This window comes from Amblyraja radiata, chromosome 32, assembly GCF_010909765.2.
Source record: "Amblyraja radiata isolate CabotCenter1 chromosome 32, sAmbRad1.1.pri, whole genome shotgun sequence".
NCBI classification, from domain to species: Eukaryota; Metazoa; Chordata; class Chondrichthyes; order Rajiformes; family Rajidae; genus Amblyraja; species Amblyraja radiata.
Window position 1 is genome coordinate 26,979,594 of NC_045987.1, and position 25,889 is coordinate 27,005,482.

The following is a 25,889-nucleotide window of genomic DNA, read 5'->3' on the forward strand; positions in this document are numbered from 1 at the left end:
CCCCCCCCCCCCTCTACCTCCTCCAACCTCTATGTTCAGATTAAAAGTGCAAGTGTTATAAATGCCGGTCATAACCTATAATTTACACAGAGGTCAAATGGATTTCATACACACTCCGGCCATGGCAAATGTCACAGTAAAATTAGCATGATTTGCCTTTTGTGTATCTGATTGAAACATAGAAAATAGGTGCAGGAGGAGGCCATTTGGCCCTTCGAGCCATTGTGATCATGGCTGATCGTCCCCAATCAATAACCTGTGCCTGCCTTCTCCCCATATCCCTTGATTCTACTAGCCCCTAGAGCTCTATCTAACTCTCTCTTAAATCCATCCAGTGATTTGGCCTCAACTGCCCTCTGTGGCAGGGAATTCCACAAATTCACAACTCTCTGGGTGAAAATGTTTTTTCTCACCTCAGTCGTAAATGGCTTCTCCTTTATTCTAAGACTATGGCCCCTGGTTCTGGACTCGCCCAACATTGGGAACACTTTTCCTGCATCTAGCCTGTCCAGTCCTTTTATAAGTTTCTATAAGATATCCCCTCATCCTCCTAAACTCCAGTGAATCCAGCCTAGTCTTTTCAATCTTTCCTCATATGACAGTCCCGACATCCCAGGGATCAATCTTGTGAACCTACGCTGCACTGCCTCAATCACAAGGATGTCCTTCCTCAAATTAGGAGACCAAAACTGTACATAATACTCCAGATGTGGTCTTACCAGAGCCCTATACAACTGCAGAAGAACCTCTCTACTCCTATACTGCAATCCTCTTGTTATGAAGGCCAACATTCCATTAGCTTTCTTCACTGCCTGCTGTACCTGCACGCCAACTTTCAGTGACCGGTGTACAAAGACACCCAGGTCTCGCTGTACCTCCCCCTTACCTAACCTAACCCCATTGAGATAATAATCTGCCCCCTTGTTTTTGCCACCAAAGTGGATAACCTCACATTTATCTATATTATACTGCATCTGCCATGCATCTGCCCACTCACTCAACCTGTCCAGGTCACCCTGCAACCTCCTAACATCCTCTTCACAGTTCACACTGCAACCCAGCTTTGTGTCATCCGCAAACTTGCTAGTGTTGCTCCTAATTCCCTCTTCCAAATCATTAATATATATGTTAAACAGTTGCGGCCCCAACACTGAGCCTTGCGGCACTCCGCTCGCCACTGCCTGCCATTCTGAAAAGGACCCGTTCACTCCTACTCTTTGCTTCCTGTCTGCCAACCAATTTTCTATCCACGTCAACACCCCACCCCCAATACCATGTGCACTAATTTTAGTCACCAGTCTCCCGTGCGGGACCTTATCAAAGGCTTTCTGAAAGTCTAGATACACTACATCCACTGGCTTCCCTTCATCCATTTTACTTGTCACATCTTCAAAAAATTCCAGAAGATTAATCAAGCATGATTTTCCGTCCATAACTTCAATCTTCCTGCATTTCTCCAATTATAGAGAATTGAACAAGGTTGAATTTCATTCATGGCATTGATCAGGGCCAATTAATAGAGTATGCACTTTTTTTTGGCCCTCATGTGGAAAATAAATGCATTCTATGCGCTGGTGAACATGCTCTATTAGGCACCGAAATAAGAGTAAGAGTCATGTTAATGAATATTGTCTTTTGTTAGTCCTAGATACAAGATACATTTATTTGTCACATGTACCAATTGGTACAGTGAAATGTGTGGTAACCATATGAATAATAAAGAGCACAAAACACGATAGTCTTTAACACAGACATCCCCACATAGCCGAATCAAAGTTTCCCACTGTGAGGGAAGGCTCCAAATTTCAGTCATCCTCCTCTGTTGTTCACCCGTGGTCGGGGGGCTCCCGAACCCTTTGCAGTCGCCGCAACGGGCTGCCCGATGTTCATGCCCTCTTGCCAGGATGTTGGAACTCCGACGTCGGAACTGGAGGACCACCTCAATGGCTTGGACATCCGAATCGGCCATTTGGTCAGCGCTGCCCGCACTGGGAGCTCTCCAGACCCCAGCTCAGCGATGTTGGAGCAGCAGACCCAGCACTCCGGAGCTTTAAACAGCGATCCAGGTAGGCATCGCCCGCTCCGCGGTGAATCCAGTGCTGTGCCGCCGCTGCTGAAGCTTTGGCCGGTCCCCAGCAGGAAAGACCGCGCCAATCCAGTTGGTAGGACGTGAGGAGGGGGGCGAGGACGCGACTCAGAGAATAGTCGCATCCTCGCCAGGAAGTGACTGGGAAATGGTTTCCCCCTTACCCATCCCCCCCTCCCCCACATAGAAATACTTTAAAAATCCTCCAAAACGAACTTTTAAAACAGACTAAAAATAAAAAAAGATAGAAAAACAGACAGACTGTAGGCAGAGGCAGCCATCAATGCGGCGCCCCTAGTCCATAACTTTGCAATAACAATTTTTGGTCCAATTTTCACTTACCTTGCAAATAAGAGAAGCTATAATTTTAATGAAGTAAAAAGAAAAAAAATCAGCATGTTAATCTGTAGACTGTTTATTTATAGAGGGATCCCAAAACTGGAAGGCAAGTTATTGACAAGGAACAAGATTTGACTCTCACATTTTCTTTAAAGACGGTTGTTTGGCCCATTGAGTCTATGTCAGTTCTCAGAGCAACCCCGTTCTCACTCATTTCTCTCACATTAACTGCATTACCACTCCCAGAATGTCAGGGTGGGACCCAATTTGCTGGAGCTGAACGTCTGCACTACCTGCAGCACCACTGTGCCACTCCTGCGCTACTATTATACCTTATTAGGATTTGAACCATAATAATAATAATAATGGATGTGATTTATATAGCGCCTTTCTAATACTCAAGGCGCTTTACATCGCATTACCTGGACACACTGCAGCAGCTGTCGATCGGAACGCCTGTTGATGTTTAGTAGAGAGTAGAGTGTTTAATTTAATTTGTTCATGATATATGTTTTTTATTTCTAGTTATTTGTTGTTATTTGTACTGCACACTGAATGGACACTGGTTGAGTAACGTTTTTTTGTTTCCTCAGGATATGTGAGTACTCAGGAAAATGACAATAAAGATATACTGATACTGTTACTGATTATTCATTCACTCCTCAGTCACACTCGGTGGTGGTAAGCTACTTTTGTAGCCACAGCTGCCCTGGGGCAGACTGACGGAAGCGTGGCTGCCAATCTGCGCCTACGGCCCCTCCGACCACCACCAATCACTCACACACATTCACACACATTCACACACAGGCAAAGGTGGGTGAAGTGTCTTGCCCAAGGACACAACGACAGTATGCACTCCAAGCGGGATTCGAACCGGCTACCTTCCGGTCGCCAGCCGAACACTTAGCCCATTGTGCCATCTGTCGTCCCATGGTCAAAATCTAATGACATTCACAAGAACAAAAGTAGCATGGGGGTCATTCGTACTGTCAAGTAACAGACAGGAAAATAAGGAGGGATTTTAAAGAAAGGAAACAAGGAAGCAGCACTCAGTCTCCACCAATGCAGATTTTGAGTTGATAGTTCTCAACAATGCCTCGTCTTCCACTCAGTACTTCCAATAGTATTACAATGATTAGGAATTCACCATGCAAAATGACAAGCCTTCATCGCATCAATTTTGATACAAAAGCACACAAGCAAATTAAAGTAGGAATCAGCAAATAATTAACCCATTAAATTTTATCTGTTTCAATGCAAACTATTATTTATTTGTTATTGTTGTAATAATGAACAATGTCATATGTTGCCATCTTAAATATGGACACGCAGACAAAGCAGCAACTTAAAAGATTTGTGCATAAGGAATATTTCCAAAAAAAAAAATAATGATTAATCCAAACTGATGATTGTAATTGTCATGAAGAGTAGCAAGTTCATTTTACAGCACATGGAAGAATCAAAATGCTCAAGATCATAAATATTATGTTTTACAATTAATTATGGTCCAACATTTAGAAGATATTTTGTGCAGACAGCCTATGTAAAAGGTTAAAAAAAATCAGTACACTACATTTTAGCAAACACCTGTGTGTTAATTTAACCAAGACAAAGTCAGAAGAAATCAAAAGAATACAGATTCCTTTTCCAGTATTATCTGTACAAAACACAAATTAATTTCACAGTTCCAATAAGCGAGTTCGGTATTCCGAAACGCAAGGGATCATGGGATTTGTCAAAGGTCGAACGCTATAAATAAAAATCGAACGAGGCCCAGTAGATTCAGTGAGCATAGTTTGGGGGGGGGGGGGGGAGGGGGGGGGGGGGAGGGGGGGGGGGGAGAGACTGGACAGGCTCTCGGCAGCTGACGCACACAGAACCCCGCCTCATCCACAGCCAGGATTGAACCCATATATCCAGCTCCGCAAGCGCTGCCGAACTGCCACTGGGCCGTCCCCGGTGTGTGTGTCCCACTCGAGTGTACCATCCCCGACCGGGCCGGGCGGAGACGTCAACCGGTCCCCAGGCCCACCGCCAGTGTGGAGAAGCGCCAAACCCAGCTCACCTCCGCCTCTCCAGCCAGGCCAACCGACAGCCCGGACCAACAACACCAGCGGCCCCAGGCCCATAGAACCCTCAGCCAATGCCAACTCCAGCCCAACCCCGCTCCAACTCCAGAGGAACCCACTCCCCGATGGGCCGCTACGGTGACAAGTGCCAGTTCGCCCACGGCCTGGCCGAACTGCGCTCCCTCAGCTGCCACCCCAAGTAAAAGCCGTACCTTGCACACCACTGGTACCTACTGCCCCTACGGTACCCACTGCCACTTCATCCACAACCCCGATGAGGAGCGAGGGCCCCGGGCTCGCCTGTGTCAGAGCGCCAACCTGGGCTCGGGCTCGGCCTCTTCCGGCCCAGTGCTCAACTGTGCCACGCTGCGGCAGGCCTTCAGCCCCGACCTGGAGTTGGCCGTCTTCAAGCAGGGCCAGCAGCTGCCCATCTTCAGCAGGATCTCGGTGTCGGAATGGGGCTGGAGGGCTGTCGGGGCCAACTCAGCGGGACAGGCAGAGCCGAGCTGGAGGCAGCGGCTGCAATAGGGCCGCCTCGCCAGCCCAGGGTCACTCTGGACAGGATCGGAACACCGGGGAGGGGACGGGGACAGCCCAACAGCATCCGCAGCGATGGAGAGCCGACCCCGACCCCGACTACGGACGAAACGCAAGCCTGCACACAATGCAGCATCACCGTTGCCGAGACTGTTTTATAGCTAGTGACCTATTACCTGGGCATGCGCAGTCGGAATACCGAACTCACTTATAGGTGGTTTGGACAGTGATGCAAACCAACAACAATTGTAACATTTTGCTGTTACATGCGGTGCCATTTCTGATACTGAATTTGTTAACTATAGTTTGCTAGAGGTAACTATTCTCGAGTCCATCCATCCTTCACTTACCTTTGAAATTCTGACTTTTATTTGTACTTGCATTTAGAAAACAGCAAATCATTATATATGACAACGCATGCCTCAAATCATATTACAATGAGAAATTGAAATGTTGCATCTTTTTCCACAAGTACTTAACATATATTGAAATACTTGAAAATAATCAATTACTTCAACTGAACGGGTAGCAGATGTAAAATTTAAATTGGCTACAACTCACCATACTCCATTGAGGGATCCGGTTGGTACTCCGGAAACTGGCCTTCAGAAGGTACGCTAACAGTTCTGCGTAACAGCCTTGCCCGACATGACTCCGCTCGCCGTTCCTGCAGTAACAAGGGATGAATCTGGGAAAAAAGTACAATCCATGATTATAAAGTCGGCCATACAGCATGGAAACAGACTCTTCAGCCCAACTTCAAAACACCATTAATTTCTTGAGATCATTTCATTTGCCTAAGTTTGGTCCATATCCCTCTAAACTTTCCTTATCCACAAATTTGACCAAATGTCTAAATTGTAATTTGTACCCACCTCAACCACTTGTTCCAACAGCTCCAACAGTTGCTTGCCCCCCATGTCCCATTGAAATCTTTACCCTATCTCTTTAAACATGCCCTCCAGTATTAGACATCACAACTCTGAGGAAAAAGACTGACAGTTCACATTATCTATGCCCCTTGTGATTTTAAACACCGCTTTAGGTCACCAGCTTCAGGAAAAACAGTCTCAGCCTACCAGGTTCTCTTCATAACTAAAATCCACTAGTCTTGGCAATATCCTTGCTAATCATTTCTGCAGTCCCTGTAACTTAACCATATAGTTCATAAAGTATAGCAACCAGAACTGCACATGATAGCCTGTGTATGCTCTCACCAATGTCTTGTAGTTGTAAGTGTTTAAAAAGGAACTGCAGATGCTGGAAAATCGAAGGTAAACAAAAGTGCTGGAGAAACTCAGTGGGTGCAGCAGCATCTATGGAGCGAATGAGCTCCATAGATGCTGCTGCACCCGCTGAGTTTCTCCAGCACTTTTGTCTATCTTGTAGTTGTAACATGTCCCAACTCTTGTGCTCAATGCTCTGTATGCTGAATGCAAATATGCCAAACACCTTCACCACTTTGTCTACCTACATACCCTGAAAGTGAACGTCCATCATCTTGATCGAAATATCTTTATCCATCAACCATGTCAATACATTTTCATTGCATTTTTATCTGACTCGCAGTGAATGGTATAAAAAGTTCAATAATTACAAATACACCAAATCTAAAAATGTTAAAGGGAAGTTCAAAGCTCAATGTATCATACAAGATGTGCACACTCAAGAATTGGCTCGCATGTTTTGCATGCTGATAAGGATATACTGTATAAACAGTTACTCAGATATGACATCTTCATATATTTAAGTATGCAATGGTTCATTCAGGAGCAACTCTCAAGTTCCAAAGGTGATGGGACAACTTCATAACAGTTCAATCTTTCCTTCAAATTTTCAATGGTAAGGTAGATTTTCCAAGTGACATTTAAGTGTTTGGGTCAGCTGTTCATTTCAGAAACTTTCATTTTCAATTTCATGATTTCTTTTTCACAGCCATGATCTTCAATCAATGTCACAACTTCAATTCCCAATCACCGTCTCCTTTTAACACCAAGGTGAACTTCTGACCTCAGGCTACATGCCTTTTTCTACAACTTTCTTACCACTAGACTCAACTTTTCTAACATGCAGGACCTGACCTACTATCATGGGAGATTTTAATCTATATGAAAAACTAGCAAGGACATCTTAAAATAATTTATGAGGTGAATCAGGGATTGCTCCTTGGAATATGTTCAGGAACCTATCAAGGAACAGGTTGTTTTAGATTTGGTCATGAATTATGAGGAAGGCTTAAGAGATCTTGTGGTTAAAGATTTTGTGGAAAGTAGTAATTACCAATCGGATTTAATTCCATAAATGCAAATGTTTAAAAATGTACACTTTACAAAATATATATTGGAAATGTGCTGGAAACTAAAGATAATATTTTCCAACGTCCTAAGTACAAGGAAAGGTATGCCTGCCCAGATTGAAAATACCAGCCCAATATCAAAAATGGCAAGAATGTTTCTGTTAGTTTAGTTACCTAATTTTACACACAGGAAAAGGACACTAATAACAAAAATACCAAAAAAAACCCACCATTTAATACATCTTCCATCCAGGGAATAATTCACCAAGGACCTACAACTGTATTTGGATCCGAAATATTTAGCACTCACTGTCATAATCTACCACAATATTTAAGTGGTTTCTCTCTCTGATGGAGTGCACAAAACATTCCCTCTAATATTTTTTACAATCCTATTTGAAGCATGGATGGATGTAAATGTTTACATGGTAGTCCACACCCTTATACTTACAATATAAAGGAGATAACTCACAATAAAAGCAGGTAATTCAATCCTTCATTCTTATTCCAAAGTTCTACAAGATCAGACTCACCTCACCTACCCAATTCTGCTACCAATAAAATTGGTAATTTTTCTAAATATGTAATAAATTCAGTACACATTTTGCAAATCATAAACAAGGTCACCAGGAACTCTCAGGACATGAGAGTTTTACTCACTATTGATATAATTTGCTTTATTATTTTCTGGGTTTCTTGGGAACCTTGGGAATCATGTTATACTATCTGTATAGTAAACCCTCTTTTAATGGACCTCTTTATAACAGATTTCGGTTATAACGGACGGACCTGCTGTGGATATCCCGGCTCACACCGGCTATCCAGCCCCGGCTTCCGAGGCCTTCCCCGACTTGCAAGGTGCACCAGCGAGCTCTTCCTCACCCATCACGCGATCCAGTAAGCATCGCTGTTGTGGCTCACATTGTAGCCCCTGGGGACAGTGCTTTATTCGGGCCCCTGTCACTGACGGGATGTGCTTGGTCACCATGAGGCTCTCTCCCCTCTCACCAGCTGCCCTTTCTTACTGTCAGCCCGTTGCTTTGTCCGCCACCCATTCCACTACCGCTGCCTTCTTCAACCGTGCTCTGTCAACTCTGCCTCTCCTTACCCTCTCCACCCCCTCCTCCTCCTCCTCAGGAGTCACCAACATACTCCACTCTGGAGGGTGTCGGTGGCTGCAGGGGAGAGGGAAGGAGCCCCACTGTAACTGGTTGCATCGTTTATTTGAGAGCAGATTGAGGGGGAGTTGTCAGCCCCGGGCTGCGGCAGCCAGTCGGTAGGGTAGCTGATGGGGAAAACCTCGCTGCTGCAGACCAGTGACATCGGCGCTTAGTTTTAAGGTGAAATGACCAACTCTGCAAACTGTGGGGTCTGCAATCAGTCTCAAGATGCCAGGTTCAATGTTTTTACATCGAAAAGGACATATTTAGAATATTAATGATGGTTTTGGCTTACTTTAGCTTTGACTGAAATGGGCAACATTTTAAAAACACTACATTTTTCTTGGAGAAATATAGTTAAGACAACATTAAAATCACAGTTGAGTTAACGGAGTTACTCTCCTCAATTTGATGCATGCCGACACGATTACTTTCATTGAGTATTATCATTGTACTGTTGCTAATACGCCTGCACCTGCCAGAATAGAGATGCTTCCTCCTACAGAATGAAAACTAGAAACCCTAATCAAGCTTACATACCTCCTCTTTATCCAGCAACAATAGCTGACCATCAGTGACAACACAAAACTTGGTATTCCATATTGCACGCTCATAATGCGATCTTCCGCAAGATATTCTGTGTGTGGGCGGACCTCTTACATCTGAAAAATAAATATTTCAAACATTATAAGGAAGAGTGTCTAAAGTGAAAAGTTACAAGCTTTTTTTGGCTGTTGGATTTCACTACATTTGGGGGCTAAAGCAAATTTGGACAATACAGTAAGAAATTATACACATTTGCTTCCTCACATTCCTCACAATATAAAAGGATTGAGACCAAAGTTGCAAAGCACAAGAAAAAAAAAAGATAAATTAACCATAATTCGGCGCTATTAAACAGAAAAATATATAGCTTTATCAGTTTATAATTGCACAGACCTTGGGAGAAAAAAGTTGGACTGCAAATGCTGGAATCCAGAACAAGAAACAGTTAATGGGAATGTGGGATGAATGAGATTAGTGTTAGCAGGTTCTTGATGATTAGTGCAGATTCAGTGAGCCAAAAAGCCGAATTCCACATTCTAAATGATGCAACTAGTTCAAGACAAAACATGGGGGAAAAATTCAGTTAAGGATATAACTATAATTCAGTTATGGGCGCACAGTGGTAGAGCTGCTGCCTTACAACGCCAGAGACCAAGGTTCAATCCTGACTACGGGTGCTATCTGTAGGGAATTTGTACATATTCCTTGTGACAGTGTGGGTTTTCTCTGGGTGCGCCAGTTTCCTTCCACACTCCAAAGATGTACAGGTTTATGGATTATTTGGCTTTGAAAATTGCCCTTAAGCCCCTGTCCCACTTTCACGACCTAATTGGCAACCTTTGCCAAGTTTGCACTTGACTCATACTCGCAGCATGGTCACCACAAGGTCGTAGGGGGTCTTCGTAACTCTTCCTCATGCTCGTGAGTGGTCTCCGCGTACTCGTGGCCTCAAGTAGGTTGTGGCGTTTTTTCCAGCCTGATAAAAAATGTCCACGAGTAAAAAAAAGCTCGTCATGGAAAAAATTAATACTTTTTACTCGTAGATAGGTCGTAGGTAGGTCGTAGTAGGTCGTGATGGTAGTCGTAGGTAGTCGTAAATAGTTGTAGGTCAGTAACTGGCCCAAGAAAAAAATGCAAACATGACGTCATTTTATCATGTGATCATTTTCCACTCGTAGCTAGTCGTAGTTGGTCTTAGGTGTGGAAGACTGAGGTCGAGTGGGTCGTAGGAGGTCGTAGGAGGTCTTTTACTTTGGCGAGTCAACACGACCTTGACATTTTTTTCAACTCGTCTAGGGTCTTCTAAACTCGTGGATTAGGTCGCCCAAGTGGAACAGGCCCTTTAGTGTGTGCAGGACAGTACAAGGTGATCGCTGGTCGGCGTGTACTCTGGGCTGAAGGGCCTGTTTCCATGATGTATCTCTAAAGTCTAAAGGATTTGGATACCTGCATGATTAAACAGTAGTAACAAACCCAATAGATTAAAAAATGTTTATATATGCCAAGGAATAATGTCCCCACATTTGTAAAATTAGCTTTGCAAGCCCAGAGAACGTGCATTAGTGAATCTCATCATCAGAAAGAGATGCTATACGTCATTCTGCTATAACCCGCATTTCAATAGCATGAACGGGATATAAACCAATTCATGAATTAGGGAATTCCTATTTGCATTACGTGGGCCAAATTAGTTAGAACACATTTTCAAATCGGGAACTAGCCCCACACCATTCAGACAGGCTGCCAGTTTCAACTTGGGTGGTGTAAGAATTACTTTGAAAGTTGACAAGCAGAAAAAAATCTGTCTTGGAAAATTCCAGTTTCCACCTAACCTCCCAACAGCAATCAGACATCATGGTCCCATAAGAATATAGGCTGTCATGGAGGCCATTTAAAAGTTACTTTGGAAATTGACAAGCAATCTTGTGCAATCATACCCTATTATAAACAACAAAATGGATAGCCTTTAGCATTTTTAGTTTGCAGTGAAATATACAGCTATTAAATATACAGGTATATACAAATATGCACCTTGTTTTAAAATTCAGCCAGAAAAAGAATAGGGTCTGAATCTCTAGCCCCTAACCCCCTTTTCCCCCCATTGACAATTGTTTTTGTAACGCAATGGTCTGTAACACTAAGTTTCTTAGGATCGGAACTATCATGTTATTCTACCTGTACAGTAAACCTTTGTTTAAACGGACCCCTTTATAACAGATTTTAGTTATAACGATCGGACCTGCTGAGGCCATACCGGCTCGCACAGCCAATCCAGCCCCGACTTCCGGGATCTTCCCCGACTTGCAAGGTGCACCAGCGAGCTCTTCCCCACCCATTGCGCGATCCAGTAAGCATCGCTGTTGTGGCTCACGTTGTAGCCCCTGGGGACAGTGCTTTATTCGGGCCGCTGCCACTGATGGGATGCGCTCGGTCACCATGGGGCTTCCTCCCCTCTCACCAGCTGCCGTTTCCTCCTGTCAACCCATCGCTTTGTCCGCTACCTACTCCACTACCGCTGCCTCCTTCAACCATGCTCTGTCAACTCTGCCTCCCCTAACCCTCTCCACCGCCTCCTCCTCCAGAGTCACCAACATACTCCACTCTGGGTGTCGGTGGCTGCAGGGGAGGGGGAAGGAGCCCCACAGTAACCGATTGCATCTTGTCTTTGAGAGCGGACTGAGTGGGAGCTGTCAGCCTGGGGCAGCACCAGCCGTTCGGTAGGGTAGCTGATGGGGAGAAGCTCGCAGCTGCAGACCAGTGACATCGGCGCTTAGTTTTAAGGTGAAATGACACCCTACACTAACATCTAAGTAATGCCCCTGTCCTACTTAGGAAACCTGAACAGAAACCTCTGGAGACTTTGCGCCCACCCAAGGTTTCCGTGCGGTTCCCGGAGGTTTTTGTCAGTGTCCCTACCTGCTTCCACTACCTGCAACCTCCGGAAACCACCTGCAACCTCCGGGAACCGCACGTAAACCTTGGGTGGGGCGCAAAGTCTCCAGAGGTTTCCGTTCAGGTTTCCTAAGTGGGACAGAGGCATGACTCTACAGACCGAATCAGTACGAATGGTCCCAATGTCACTTCTCCATGTTCCCCAGAGATGCTGCTCGACCCGCTAAATTACTCCAGCACATTGTGTCCTTTTGTGTATTAACCATCACCTTTACTTCTGTGTTTTAACTACATACAATAATACCTTATTTGTTTATAGCAGACAATGGGCAGTAACTGACAGCATTCCCCCTCCATGGTCCAGTATAATCAGGGTTTACTGTATTAATAAGACTCTTTTACCAAAATTAAACTTTATACAATGTGGATCAGGTTCAAAAGTTGAAGGTCATCATTTTAGACAATATAGACAATAGACAATAGGTGCAGCAGTAGGCCATTCGGCCCTTCGAGCCAGCACCGTCATTCAATGTGATCATGGCTGATCATCCAAAATCAGTGCCCCGTTCCTGCCTTCTCCCCATATCCCCTGACTCCACTCTTTGTTTCCTGTCTGCCAATCAATGTTCTATCCATGTCAGCACTCTACCCCCAATACCATGTGCCCTAATTTTGCCCACTAATCTCCTATGTGGGACCTTATCAAATGCTTTCTGAAAGTCCAGGTACACTACATCCACTGGCTCTCCCTTGTCCATTTTCTTAGTTACATCCTCAAAAAAGTCCAGAAGATTAGTCAAGCATGATTTCACCTTTGTAAATCCATGCTGACTCGGACCGATCCTGTTACTGTTATCCACATGTGCTGCTATTTCATCTTTCATGATTGACTCCAGCATCTTCCCCATCACCGATGTCAGGCTAACTGGTCTATAATTCCCTGTTTTCTCTCTCCCGACTTTCTTAAAAAATATTAAGTCTACGTGAGCCTGCTTCAGTTTCCTGGGTCCAACTCAGAGAGAAGTCTGCCCCCTTTCCAGGGTTAATCGCTCCACTGTTTACAATGCTCTCTGCATTATGAAGTCCTCGACAGTGAACCCCATGGGCAATCACTACTAAAGTGTCTGCCCACCTCTCCTACACCTGTCTCCCGTACTAAGTCACCCCAAACCCCCCCTCCTCCCCCCACTCCCCTCCCCCCCCACCTTTCCCTCCCGACTCCAGTCCATCCCGAGCCCCTGGGAAACTGAAGGGAGCGACAATCAACTGCCACGGATACAAATAATGTCATACACAAGAAAGGGAAGATGCTGGTTGACAAAAAGTGAACACACAGTGCTGGAGTAACACAAAGACGCAGCAGAATTTTGGAAACGTCATCCCGTCACCCATTCCTTCTCTCTAGAGATGCTTGCCTGTCCCGCTGAGTTAAAGAGTGCCCACGGTAGACTCACGAGTCACTACAGTAAACTCACAGGCTGCTACGTTCTTACAACGAGTTTAAAAGTATAACATTTTTACTTCAAGACTAAATTTGACTCGTGGAAATCTTTCATCATGTTGAAAGATTATCACGAGTTAACAAGTTTCCCGAGTACCTGCCGATAGCGTTACGAGTTCCGACGTTCCCGCTACGTTAATTCTACGTGATTACCACGAGTTTGATTTGTTTTAAACTCGGGATCACTCGTGGGTGGACTCGCACCGTGAGACAGGGGTTTGACTCAGCAGGTTAGGCAGCACTTCTGGAGAAAAATAGGTGGCGTTTGGATCAGAACCCTTCTTCAGACCCAACCAGTTCATTGCCCTGATGTGGCAAATGGAAGTGAGACAGTTGAATCATCTCTCCTTGATATCCAAGTACATTCCCATCATCAAGTCTCTCCCTTTCCCCACTCAAACATTCTCACAAGAGAAGGAATCACCATTGACCAGAAACTGGACAACTAACTGTAGCTAGAGGAGATATCTGTGACCAGTGATTCACCACCTCACACACCAAAGCATTTTCACCATCTGGAAATCACATCAGTGTGTGTAATAGTGACATGCATAAGGGCAGCTCTAACACAACAAGCGCAAATTCTCAGCCTGCATGGTTGCAATATGCCCTCTACAAAATGTCACATCATAGTGCACCTACAAAACTTCTAAACCTGCAATTTCTACCACCAAGGACAACATTGACACAAGAGACATGCAACACATGCAACACCCAGGTAGTCAAGATGGGAGGGAATACATCGAAGTCCCTCACCCTGAGCACAGGATCGCCCCAGGGTTGCGTCCTCAGCCCCCTATTGTACTCCCTGTACACACATGATTGTGTGGCTAGGTTCAGCTCCAACTCAATAATTAAGTTTGCTGATGACACTGTGGTGGTGGGCCTGATCTCAGACAACGATGAGAAGGAGGTGGCTGATCTAGCACTGGTGCCAGGACAACAGCCTCCTCTTGAACATCAAAAAAACTAAGGAGCTGATCGTGGACTTTAGGAGGGCACATCATCCGAGGACGTACACACCATTGAGGATAAATGGGGATACTGTGGATAGGGTGAGCTGTTTCAAATATCTGGGAGTCCACATCTCTGAGGATATGACATGGACATCACACGCCACACACCTTTACCACCTCAGGCAATTGAAGAAATTCAGAGTGTCTCCGAGGATCCTCCAGTGCTTCTACTCAGCGGCTGTGGAAAGCATCTTGTCCGGAAATATTACCATCTGGTTTGGGAATTGCTCTGCCCAGGACAAGAAGGCTCTGCAGAGAGTAGTGCGTTCAGCCGAACGCACTATGGGAACTTCACTCGCCCCCCTGCAGGAACTATACATCAGGAGGTGCAACTCCAGAGCCAATAAAATCATGGGAGACCCCTTCCACCCCAGCAACGGACTGTTCCAGCTGTTACGGTCAGGCAAACGCCTCCGTTGCCATGCTGTGAGAACGAAGAGGTTGAGAAGGAGTTTCTTCCCAGAGGCTATTCGGACTGTAAACTCCTATCTCACCAGGGACTAACTTTACTGAACGTTTTTCCTTCCGCCCACAATATTTAAAATGTAAAAGAATATGTGATTGTGTTTATAGTTTGTTTGGTTGTTTGTTTGTTTGTCTCTTTGCACAAACGTCCGCGAGCATTGCCACTTTTCATTTCACTGCACATCTCTTATGTGTATGTGACGAATAAACTTGACTTGACTTGACATCACTACCCACAGGTTCCTCTCAAAATCACAAGTCAAAATACAGGAAACAGTTCCCTTAAAGCATTGTGGAAATATTTTTACCCCGGCAACTGCAGAAGTTCAAAGTAGCAGATCATTGCCACCTTCAAGCGTAATTAGGAATGAGCAATAAATGGTGGTCTTGGCAATGATGCCCATTTCCTGGAAAGTGAACAAGTGATACTTAACTACACTGCCAAGAATATCTTCAATCACTTCAAATATATTTGATAAGGCCAGTAAGTGCCAGGGAGGATTTGTCCTACTTTTTGCATTAAGAATCACCTGTACAATTTTCTGCCTTTTGACTGGATTAGAGGTGCTTTAAGAGGCGTCTTCAAATACTGCAGCCTGGATGGTTCTAGATCCCATAATCTGTGTCATTGGTAGTGCAATCGGCCACACATTGATTTTACGTTTTAGATTAGAATTTGTTTACAACTTTCTGTTGAAGAGGGAACTCTCGGAGGTCAAGTTAAAATGTCCACTCAGCATTAATGGCCACTACTGTTGCAGTGGCTCCAATCTTGCCTTTTACAGGAGTAGCAGCTACCATTTCCTCTAGTAGCTCTAGTAGTTCGTTCCACATACCCAATCCCTTCCGAGCGATAATGTTGCCACTTAGGGTCCTAATAAATATTGCTGTCTCACCTTAAACCTGTGCCCTCGGATTCGTGATTCCCCTACGTTGGATAAAAGACGGCATTCACAATTCCGCTCACGATTTTACACACCTCTGTAATCGCTACTTCACCTCCTGCGCTCCAAGGAATATAGCCCTGGACCACCCAATCACACCCTATAGCTTAGACTCATGTTCTGGCAACATCCTCATAAATCTTCCCTGCACTTTTTCCAGTTTAGTGACATTGTTCCTTTGGCAGGGTGACAAAAACTGAACAAAATACTCCAAATACAGAGTTACCAAAGTCTTATACACTGTAACAGAATGTTCCAACTCCTATACTCAACACCCTAATGGATGGCGGCCAATGTACCAGAAGCCCTGGTAATCATCCTGTGATGCCATTTTAATTACAGCACTCCACAGGGCCCTTCCATTCACTGTGAAATATTGTATATTTACTTCACAAAAGTTAATAACTATGTTACTTTGGTTCTGTTAGGTTAAAATTTAACCCAAGTCTTTAATTTCTGCGGCCAAATTCCTTATAATCAGCATGCACAGTTATACATTTTTCAATACTACAGATATTTTTCTAATATTTGCATCTGAATAATTGGTACAAATATATCAAATTAGTGTTGAACTCTTATAAAACTATTCATATCCACAACACTATATGCAACCGTGACACTGACCCACAGATCAAAGATGGATTCTAGAGCCAACCAAAAAGGTAACTAACACCTCCAAAGTGAAATGGGACATACAATTTACATTCCAAGATCTTGAAAGAAAAAAAAGTTAATGTCCCCACTCTTGCTTGCACAGATAAAGCAGATGACATTACCTGGTTCAGCTCAGAACAAGTTGAGCTCCAACAATCTGGTGGGATTTATTGTCTACATATATTGATGACATTGGAGAGTGGCTACCATCGGCACATGTAATCATTGGATAATGAAAGATAATTAATTTACGCCAGCCAGAAAATTAAACAGTAGTTCAATGGTAAATTTTAATAATGTCCTTATTTACTAAACAAATTGCATATAGGGTCAGGAGTAGGCCATCCGGCCCTTCAAGCTAGCACCGCCATTCACTGTGATCATGGCTGATCATCCACAAACAGTACCCCATTCCTGCCTTCTCCCCATATCCCTTGACTCCGCTATCTTTAAGAGCTCTATAGAAAGCATCGAGAGAATTGGCCTCCACTGCCTTCTGAGGCAAAGAATTCCACAGATTCACAACTCACTGGGTGAAAACGTTTTTCCTCATCTCCGTTCTAAATGGCCTACCCCTTATTGTTATTCATAGAATCATAGAGTGATACAGCGTGGAAAAAATCCCTTCGGCCCAATTTGTCCACACCGGCCAACAATGTCCCAGCTACACTAGTCCCACTTGCCTGCACTTGATCCATATCCCTCCAAACCTGTCCTATTCATGTACCTGTCTAACAGTCACCTGTTAAACGATGGGATAGTCCCAGTCTCAACTACCCACCACCTTTTGTGTGAAAAAGTTACCCCTTGGATTCTTATTAAATATTTTCCCATTCACCTTGCACCTATGTCCTCTGGTCCTCGATTCCCCTACTCTGGGCAAGAGACTCTGTACATCTACCCAATCTATTCCTCTCATGATTTTGTACACCTCCATAAGATCCCCCTCATCCTCCGGCGCTCCATGGAATAGAGACCCAGCCAACTCAAACTCTCCCTATAGCACATAACGTCTAGCATACATCCTCGTAAATCTTTTCTGAACACTTTCAAGCATGACAATATCTTTCCTATAACACAGTGCCCAGAACTGAACACAATATTCTTAATGCAGTCTCACCAACGTCTTATATAACTGCAACATGACTTCCCAACTTCTATACTCAATACTCTGACTGATGAAGGCCAAAGTGCCAAAAGCCTTTTTGACCACCTTATCCACCTGCGACTCAACCATCAAAGAACCATGCACCTGTACTCCTAGATCCCTCTGCTCTACTGCACTACCCAGAGGCCTACCATTTACGTTGTAGGTCCTGCCCTTGTTAGACGTCCCAAAATACAACACCTCACACTTCTCTGTATTAAAATTCCATCAACCATTCCGCTTGCCCACTTGCCCAATCAATCCAGATCCTGCTGCAGTTTTTCACAACCATCTTCACTATCTGCAAAACCACTCACTTTTTTATCATCAGCAAACTTGCTAATCTTGCCCCGTATGTTCTCATCCAAATCATTGATGTAGATGACAAACAGTAACAGGCCCAGCACCGAACCCTGAGGCACACCACTAGTCACAGGCCTCCAGTCCAAGAAGCTACCTTTCACCATCACCCTCTGCTTCCTTCCATGAAACCAATTTGCTATCCATTCAGCTATCTCTCCTTGGATCCGAAGCGATCTAACCTTCCAGAGCAGCCTACCAAATACCTCACTGAAATCCATGTACACAACATCTACAGCTCTGCCCTCATTGACCTTTTTGGTCAAGTCTTCAAAAAAAATCAATCAGATTTGTGAGATATATGAGCAATCAACTTAATTTAATTCCAAAACCAATTAAAAAATCTTTTGTAGAAGACTAAAATTCAAAATGACAATAATAGTGTTGCAGCCTTCTTATTCTATCAATGCTTTTTTGCAATCACCGAGTTTCACAGAGCAGCCAGAATTCAAATCCTCTGCAGCTGCAAATACTAATCATTTTATCAGCTACAGAAACCAGTCACGTGAAAAACACATCCCGGTTTGACCTCAAAAGACAATGCCTTAACTCAGGCTGCACCACAGAATGTGTTCAATATGTTAGAAACATAACAATCACAGAATCAAAACTGAAAATGTTTATTGTACACCAAGGGATAATGACATCTGTTAACCCTAACCTTATGTAAATATTCATTCAGGGGGGGAAAAAAGCATAATTATGTTACAAATACCATCAACAGTCCTCCCAAATCAAATAAACACACAGCAAATGAATACTCAGCACATCAGATGAGAGTTTGTCAATCTGGAACGTCTACTGCTCTCTCCATAGGCACTGGCAAACCCACTGAGCGTTTCCAGCAGTTTTTAAATTTCCAATTTCTAAATATTGTTAGTTTTTTGTTGTTTTTCAGATTAATATGAGAACTTCGCTATTTTTGTAGATACAATAATTGGTTGAAAATTAGAATTCAATGCACCCAAAATTACAAAGATGGATTTGAGTCGATATTTACTTTTTCAATAGAAAGTTAGAAATATAGAGTTCCTCCCCACCCCCTCCGGCTGAGTATCATCACCATTTTTTATTTCAATAAGACTATTTTTCATTGTGCATTATTGGTTGAAATGACAATCTAGGAAGCATCAATGATGCCATCACAATCAATAAAATTAACTCAATCTCGGAGCAGACATGTGATATTTTGTGAAAGAAAATTATCAAAACTAAGACAAAGTTACAAATGGAGACAAGAAACTGCTGGAATCAAGCAAAACACAAAATGCTGGAGGAGCAGTTATGCAGCATCTATGGAGAGAAAATGACAGAACCACTGCAGTAGTTCTATCCTACACACTGAATTGTCCCGAGTGTGTACGTTAGAACTAGTGTACGGGTGATCGCCCATCGGCATGGACTCGTTGTTTCCATGCTGTGTGTCCAAACCAAGCTAAAATGGTTCAAAACGCTGTTTAAATGTGCAACCCTCCAAAGTATTCAAAATGCTTTTATTAGTACAGCTGTAAATACAGTGGAAGAAATAGAACAAACCAATATACAGTACCTATATCTCTACCTGATCTCCAGGTTGCCAAACACTTTAATTCTCCTTCCCATTCTCACACAGACCTTTCTGCCCTAGGTCTCCTCCATGGTCAGATTGAGACTAATGGGCCTGTCCCACTTAGGTGATTTTTCTGGCGACTGCCGGCGACTGTTAAGTGGCCGGCAGTCGCCTGAAAACCCGGCAACTGGAACAGCGACTGTCAGAGTGGAACACACACACACACACACACCGCTTCCTTCACCAGCCTGTTATGCAGGCGGGGAACAGGGCAAGCAGGGGGAGCGCTGTCGGGGTGAAATTCACACGGTGCAAAGCCAAGGTGATACAGACACACGCCGCGATGAACAGGAAGGTTGGCACAGTGTACGGTAAGTCCTTTAAAAGTGTGGGGGGGGGGGGGGAGAAGGAGTTGAGACAACTTTTAAGAATCCAGAGATACACGGCTGTGAAGCTCGGTGGACATTTAACATTACGGGTCGGTTATCCTTGGTTCTGAAAACGACTGCTTATGCCTTTTTTCCCCCAATAAGCCAGTGAAATTCACCGGTCTGTGAACCTACGAAAACCTTCAACCTCGTGGCAACGAGGTTGAACTACGGCACGAGAATTCTCGCTACTGTCCATTGCGGCTTCATTCTGGTCGCCGCTAATTTTTCAACATGTTGAAAAATTTTCAACATGTTGAAAAATTTTCAACATGTGGTGACCATGTGGCAACCCGCATAGTCTCCTGCAGTCACCTAAAAGGTCACCTAAGTGGGACAGGCCCATAAACACAAATTGGAGTCTGAATAAGGGTCTCAAACAGAAAAGTCACCCATTCCTTCTCTCCAGAGATGCTGCCTGCCCCGCTGAGTTACTTCATCTTTTTGTGTCTATCTCTAGAACTAAAATAAGATTTGCTCAATCTGCCTACTGTTTATTGTGAAATAACAGATTGTCTACAACAGATTTGGTCTGCGATAACCAAAATCTGTTGTACAGGAGGTCCGTTATTGCAAAGTTTGTTACATTTCTCAGATCTCTGCACAAACTCTTGCTTTCCAGAGCAAACAATCCAAGTCTGTCCAACCTCTCCCTGTAGCCAATACCCCCTAATTCAGGCATCATCCTGGAAAACCATCTCTGCACCATTTTCAAAGCCTCCACATCCATCCTATAATCATGCCACCAGAATTGCATGCAATACTCCAAATTCGGCCTGACCAAAGCCCTACAAAGCTGCATCATGGCTTCCTGACTTGTACTCAATGCCTCGACCTATGAAATAAAGCATATCATTCCATCATCACCAATCTATCTACACTTTGCCACTTTTGGGGGAGTTATAGACTTGCATCCAAGAGCCCTCTGTAAATCAATGCGTTTAAGAGTCATGCCATTAATTATACATTTTGCCGTGACATTTGTACTCCCGAAGTGCAGCATTTCATACCTGCTCAGATTAAACTTGATCTGTTATTTCTCCATCCATTTCTGACCCCACAGAAAAACACCAGGCACCTGCCCCTGTACAGTGACACCACAGTTCTCAGGCTCCTGTATCATCTACCCAACAGTAATAATAAAATGGGAGCATGGCCTGCGTGGTGAACAGAGTGGTGAATCTCTGGAATTCTCTGCCACAGAAGGTAGTTGAGGCCAGTTCATTGGCTATATTTAAGAGGGAGTTAGATGTGGCCCTTGTGGCTAAAGGGATCAGGGGGTATGGAGAAGGCAGGTACAGGATACTGAGTTGGATGATCAGCCATGATCATATTGAATGGCGGTGCAGGCTCAAAAGGGCCGAATGGCCTACCCCTGCACCAGGTTTCTATGTTTCTATGTTATTAACTGCCTTTTTGAGGCAGCACTTCCCAGAGATTCCTTCGATGTTGGGTGGACAATACCAGAAATGGACTAGGTAATATCCAACACTGGGTGATCGAATAACCAAACCATGCTGTGATGAAACCAGCCAATAAGCGAGTTCGCTATTCAGACTGCGCATGCCCAGGTCAAAGGTCACTATGCATAAACAGCCCTGGAAAGCAGCGAAGCAGTGGACTTTCATTTCTTCTGTTTTATCCAGCTTTGATTCTTCTAGGTAAGAAAATACTGCTTTCAAACTATAAACAGTTGTATTTATTGTTCCTTTGTTAAAAGCGAAGATTATTTTGTCATTTTTATTGCTTTATGCTTTGGAGAGTGAGCGAGATCGTGCTCGTCCGTGGTCGGTGTCGGGCCCGGGTCTGTTGAGATGCTGCTGGGCTGTCCCCGTACCCTCCCGGGTGTCCCGTCCCTGTCCGGTGGCGGCCGGAGGTGTCGGGCCGGACTTGCAGCCGGCGCGGGGAGGAGGTCGAGTTGCTGCAGTGCTTTGTGTGTATGGCTGGTGCTCGGCTTTTGCCGGCGCCGGGGGGGGTTGGACGCTGGTAGTCCCTGGCCTGTTGGGGAGCGGGGTTGGACTGGAGTTGCCGCTTCTTCTCCGCACTGGCTGTGGGCCTGGGGCGGCTGGTGTCGTCGGTGCGGGGCTGTCGGTTGGCCCGGCAAGAGTTGAGCTGGGGTTGGTTGAAGAATTCCATTGCCTTGAAATTAGCAGAATAGTGAAATTCGACTCAGAAACTATCATCGTTGTGTTCCAGTCTGGAATACATTAATTTTCCTATAATGTGACCACATGGCATCCCCGTTCCTCAGATTAAATATATTTTTACACATAAATTATGAATAAAGATAAGCATTTATACACAGTTTCTTCAACCTTCTTGCTTCGTTCACTTTCTCTTTATGGTGAATGACCTTTGACAAATTCCATGATTCCGTGCGTTTTTCAGAATACCGAACTCGCTTATATGCTCTAATGTACATTTGTAGATGTTCAAAAGGGTGATCAGCTACATGCCAAATTATCTCAACCTTTGAAGAATGGAGGCATTAATCAGTTTTCCTTGTGATTGCATCAATTTAATGGGCCCAGGACAGAGCTTCAGGTAAGCGTGCAAGACTATGAACTCAAGACTATTGACTCCCTCTAATGCCATCTGTCAAAGAAGATATGTTCATGGATCCTCAGCATTCCCTTCCTCAAGGTAACAAATCAGCACTTTGGTCTACCTAAAGTTGCGAACAAGATTGTTCTGGCAGCATTCAATCACATTATCAATCTTCTTGCTATACTCTGACTCATCATCTATCTATCTATCTATATTACTAAAAGTCTGATCTTGACCACTTCCTGTTGTTCTGTATATTGATTTTAGAAAAAACACTACAACTTACGGTTGTGATTTTTGGCCATCTTACTCAGAGCCCCCCTCCGCTCCGCAGGACAAGAGGATTTTTCCCATTGATGAAAAATAAAAGAGTTATCAGTGTTTAAAAAATGTTGAGATTCTCTCTCCTGAAAGCCACGCCCCTTCCGGAGGGACTATAAAACCCGGAAGTGTTGAGTGCCTCAGTCCGTCATTGCAAGATGGGGGAGCGAGAGGGTCATGTCTCTCAGTCTGAGCTGTGAATAACACTGAACACATGTCTACCAAACTGAGTGATTTTACTGACCTGTCAGTGCCCTTAATGTCGTTTGAAAATATAGTTTGGAAATGCTAAAGCTGTGTTGCCTAAATAAAGTTGCCCTGCGTAATTAAAGTTGAAAATTTGATTTGAGAATGCCTTGACTAATTGAAATGTTGGTTTGAGAATGCTAAAGTTGCCTTGTCTAATTGAAAAGTTGGTCTGAGAATGCTAAAGTTGCCTTGTCTAATTGAAAAGTTGGTTTGAGAATGCTAAAGTTGCCTTGCCTAATTGAAAAGTTGGTTTGAGAATGCTAAAGTTGCCTTGCCCAATTGAAAAGTTGGTTTGAGAATGCCTTGCCTAATTGAAAAGTTGTTTTGAGAATGTAAAAGTTGCCTTGCCTAATTGAAAAGTTGGTTTGAGAATGCAAAAGTTGCCTTGCCTAATAGCAGAGGTTGGGCGATCGTTTCGCCGAACACCTCCGCTCAGTCCGCAATAACCTACCTGAACTCCCGGTGGCTCAGCACTTCAACTCCCCCTCCCATTCCCAATCCGACCTCTCTGTCCTGGGTCTCCTCCATTGCCAGAGTGAGCAACACCTGAAATTGGAGGAACAACACCTCATTTTCCGCCTGGGTAGTCTGCGTCCGGCGGGCATGAACATTGAATTCTCCCAATTTTGCTAGCCCTTGCTGTCTCCTCCCCTTCCTTAACCCTCGAGCTGTCTCCTCCCATCCCCCCCGCCCTTGGGCTCCTCCTCCTCCCTTTTTCCTTCCTTCTCCACCCCCACCCCCTATCAGTCTGAAGAAGGGTTTCGGCCCGAAACGTCACCTATTTCCTTCGCTCCATAGATGCTGCTGCACCCGCTGAGTTTCTCCAGCATTTTTGTGTACCTTTGCCTAATAGAGAAGTTGGTTTGAGAATGCTTTGCCTAATTGGAAAGTTAAGTAATTATAAGTCTTAATAACTACAGGCCTGTCGCACTGACCTCTGTAGTCATGAAGACACTCGAAAAGGCTTGTGCTGGCCAAGCTGAAAAATATCACGACCCACCTGCTGGATCCTATGCAGTTTGCATATCGGGCCAATAGATCTCTGGATGATGACGTCGACCTGGGATTGCACTTCATCCTACACCACATAGACCGCCAGGGGACCAATGCAAGGATTCTATTTGTTGATTTTAGCTCTGCATTCAACACCATTGTGCCAGAGCTACTACACTCCAAACTTTCCGAGTTGACTGTGCCTGAACCCCTCTGTCGGTGGATCACCAGCTTCCTGACAGACAGGAAGCAGCATGTGAGGCTGGGAAAGCACATCTCGGACCCGCAAACACTCAGCATAGGAGCACCACAAGGCTGCATACTCTCTCCTCTCCTCTACTCTCTCTGCACCAACGACTGCACCTCCACACACAACTATGTCAAGCTTCTCAAGTTTGCGGACGACATAGCCCTGATTGGACTGATCCAGGGTGGCGAGGAATCTGCCTACAGACAGGAAGTGTCACAGCTGGCGTCCTGGTGCCATCGCAACAACCTGGAGATCAATGCTCGTAAGACAATGGAATTGATTGTAGACTTAAGGAGAGCTACCCCTGCTCTCACCCCACTCACCATCAACAACACCACAATCACCTCTGTGGAGTCTTTTAATTTCCTGGGAACCATCATCTCCAAGGATCTTAAGTAGGGGGCTACCATCGACTTCACAGTCAAAGAGGCGCAACAGAGGATGTACTTCGTACGACAGCTGAGGAAGCACAATCTGCCACAGGCAATGATGGTCCAATTCTACACGGCCATCGTAGAGTCTGTTCTCACCTTCTCCATCATGGTCTGGTTTGGCTCAGCCACCAAGCACGACACCTGGAGGCTGCAGCGAAACGTCCGATCAGCAGAGAAGGTTATTGGCTGCAACCTTCCCTCCATTGATGAACTGTACACTGCAGGGGCCAGGAAGCGAGCGGGCAAGATCATCTCTGACCCCTCTCACCCTGGCCACAAACTCTTTGAATCACTTCCCTCTGGAAGGCGACTCCAGACTGTCAAAGCTGCCACAGCCAGACATAAAAAGAGTTTTTATCCACGAGTAGTTGCTCTACTCAAGAGTCAAACATCTGTAGCCTCCCTTTGATCTGGAATTTTGTTGGTTCACATGCTTTATCAATGGTGTTTTATCATTAATGTTTTATTATTATTGTTTAGTGTTTTCTGAGTCATTCGTAACCGTCACTGTATGTCATGTTGTTACTGTGGGCGGAGCACCAAGGCAAATTCCTTGTATGTGAATACTTGGCCAATAAACTTACTTACTTGAAAAGTTGGTTTGAGAATGCTAAAGTTGCCTTGCCTAATTAAAAAGTTGGTTTGAGAATGCTAAAGTTGCCTTGCTTATTTGAAAAGATGGTTTGAGAATGCAGAAGTTGCCTTGCCTAATTGAAAAGTTCGTTTGAGAATGCTAAAGTTGCGTTGCCGTCTATATAATTAAAAGTCTAATCTTAACCACTTCCTGTTTACGCTGTATATTGATTTTAGGGAAAACGCTACCACGTACGGCTGTGATTTTTGGCCTTCTTACTCAGAGCCCCCCTCCGCTCATTAGGTGCCGAGGATTTTACCCATCTATGAAAAATAAGTTATTAGTGTTTAAACAAATGTTGAGATTCTCTCTTCTGTCAATCACGCCATGAAGGCCACACCCCTTCTGGTGGGAGGGGGAGGGACTATAAAACCCAGAAGTGTGGGCGTGGCTTAGTCTCTGCAAGATGGAGGAGGGAAAGGTCATGACTTGCTGTCTTTAGTGGCCTTGCACCCTGTTTGAAATGGTATGA

The 25,889-nt window shown here is 44.5% G+C and overlaps 1 protein-coding gene across 2 annotated transcripts in view; it reads right to left on the reverse strand.

Moving 5' to 3' along the window:
* Positions 1–25,889, reverse strand: part of LOC116990966 (DAB2 interacting protein) — a 649,973-nt gene that overhangs the window by 552,385 nt on the left and 71,699 nt on the right. For both annotated transcript variants that reach the window (XM_033049168.1, XM_033049169.1), the window contains exons 2-3: positions 9,028–9,149; positions 5,593–5,719 (exon numbers count right to left, since the gene is read on the reverse strand). In XM_033049168.1, the coding sequence (XP_032905059.1) occupies positions 5,593–5,719; positions 9,028–9,149 (249 nt within the window). The remainder of the gene's footprint in view (positions 1–5,592; positions 5,720–9,027; positions 9,150–25,889) is intronic.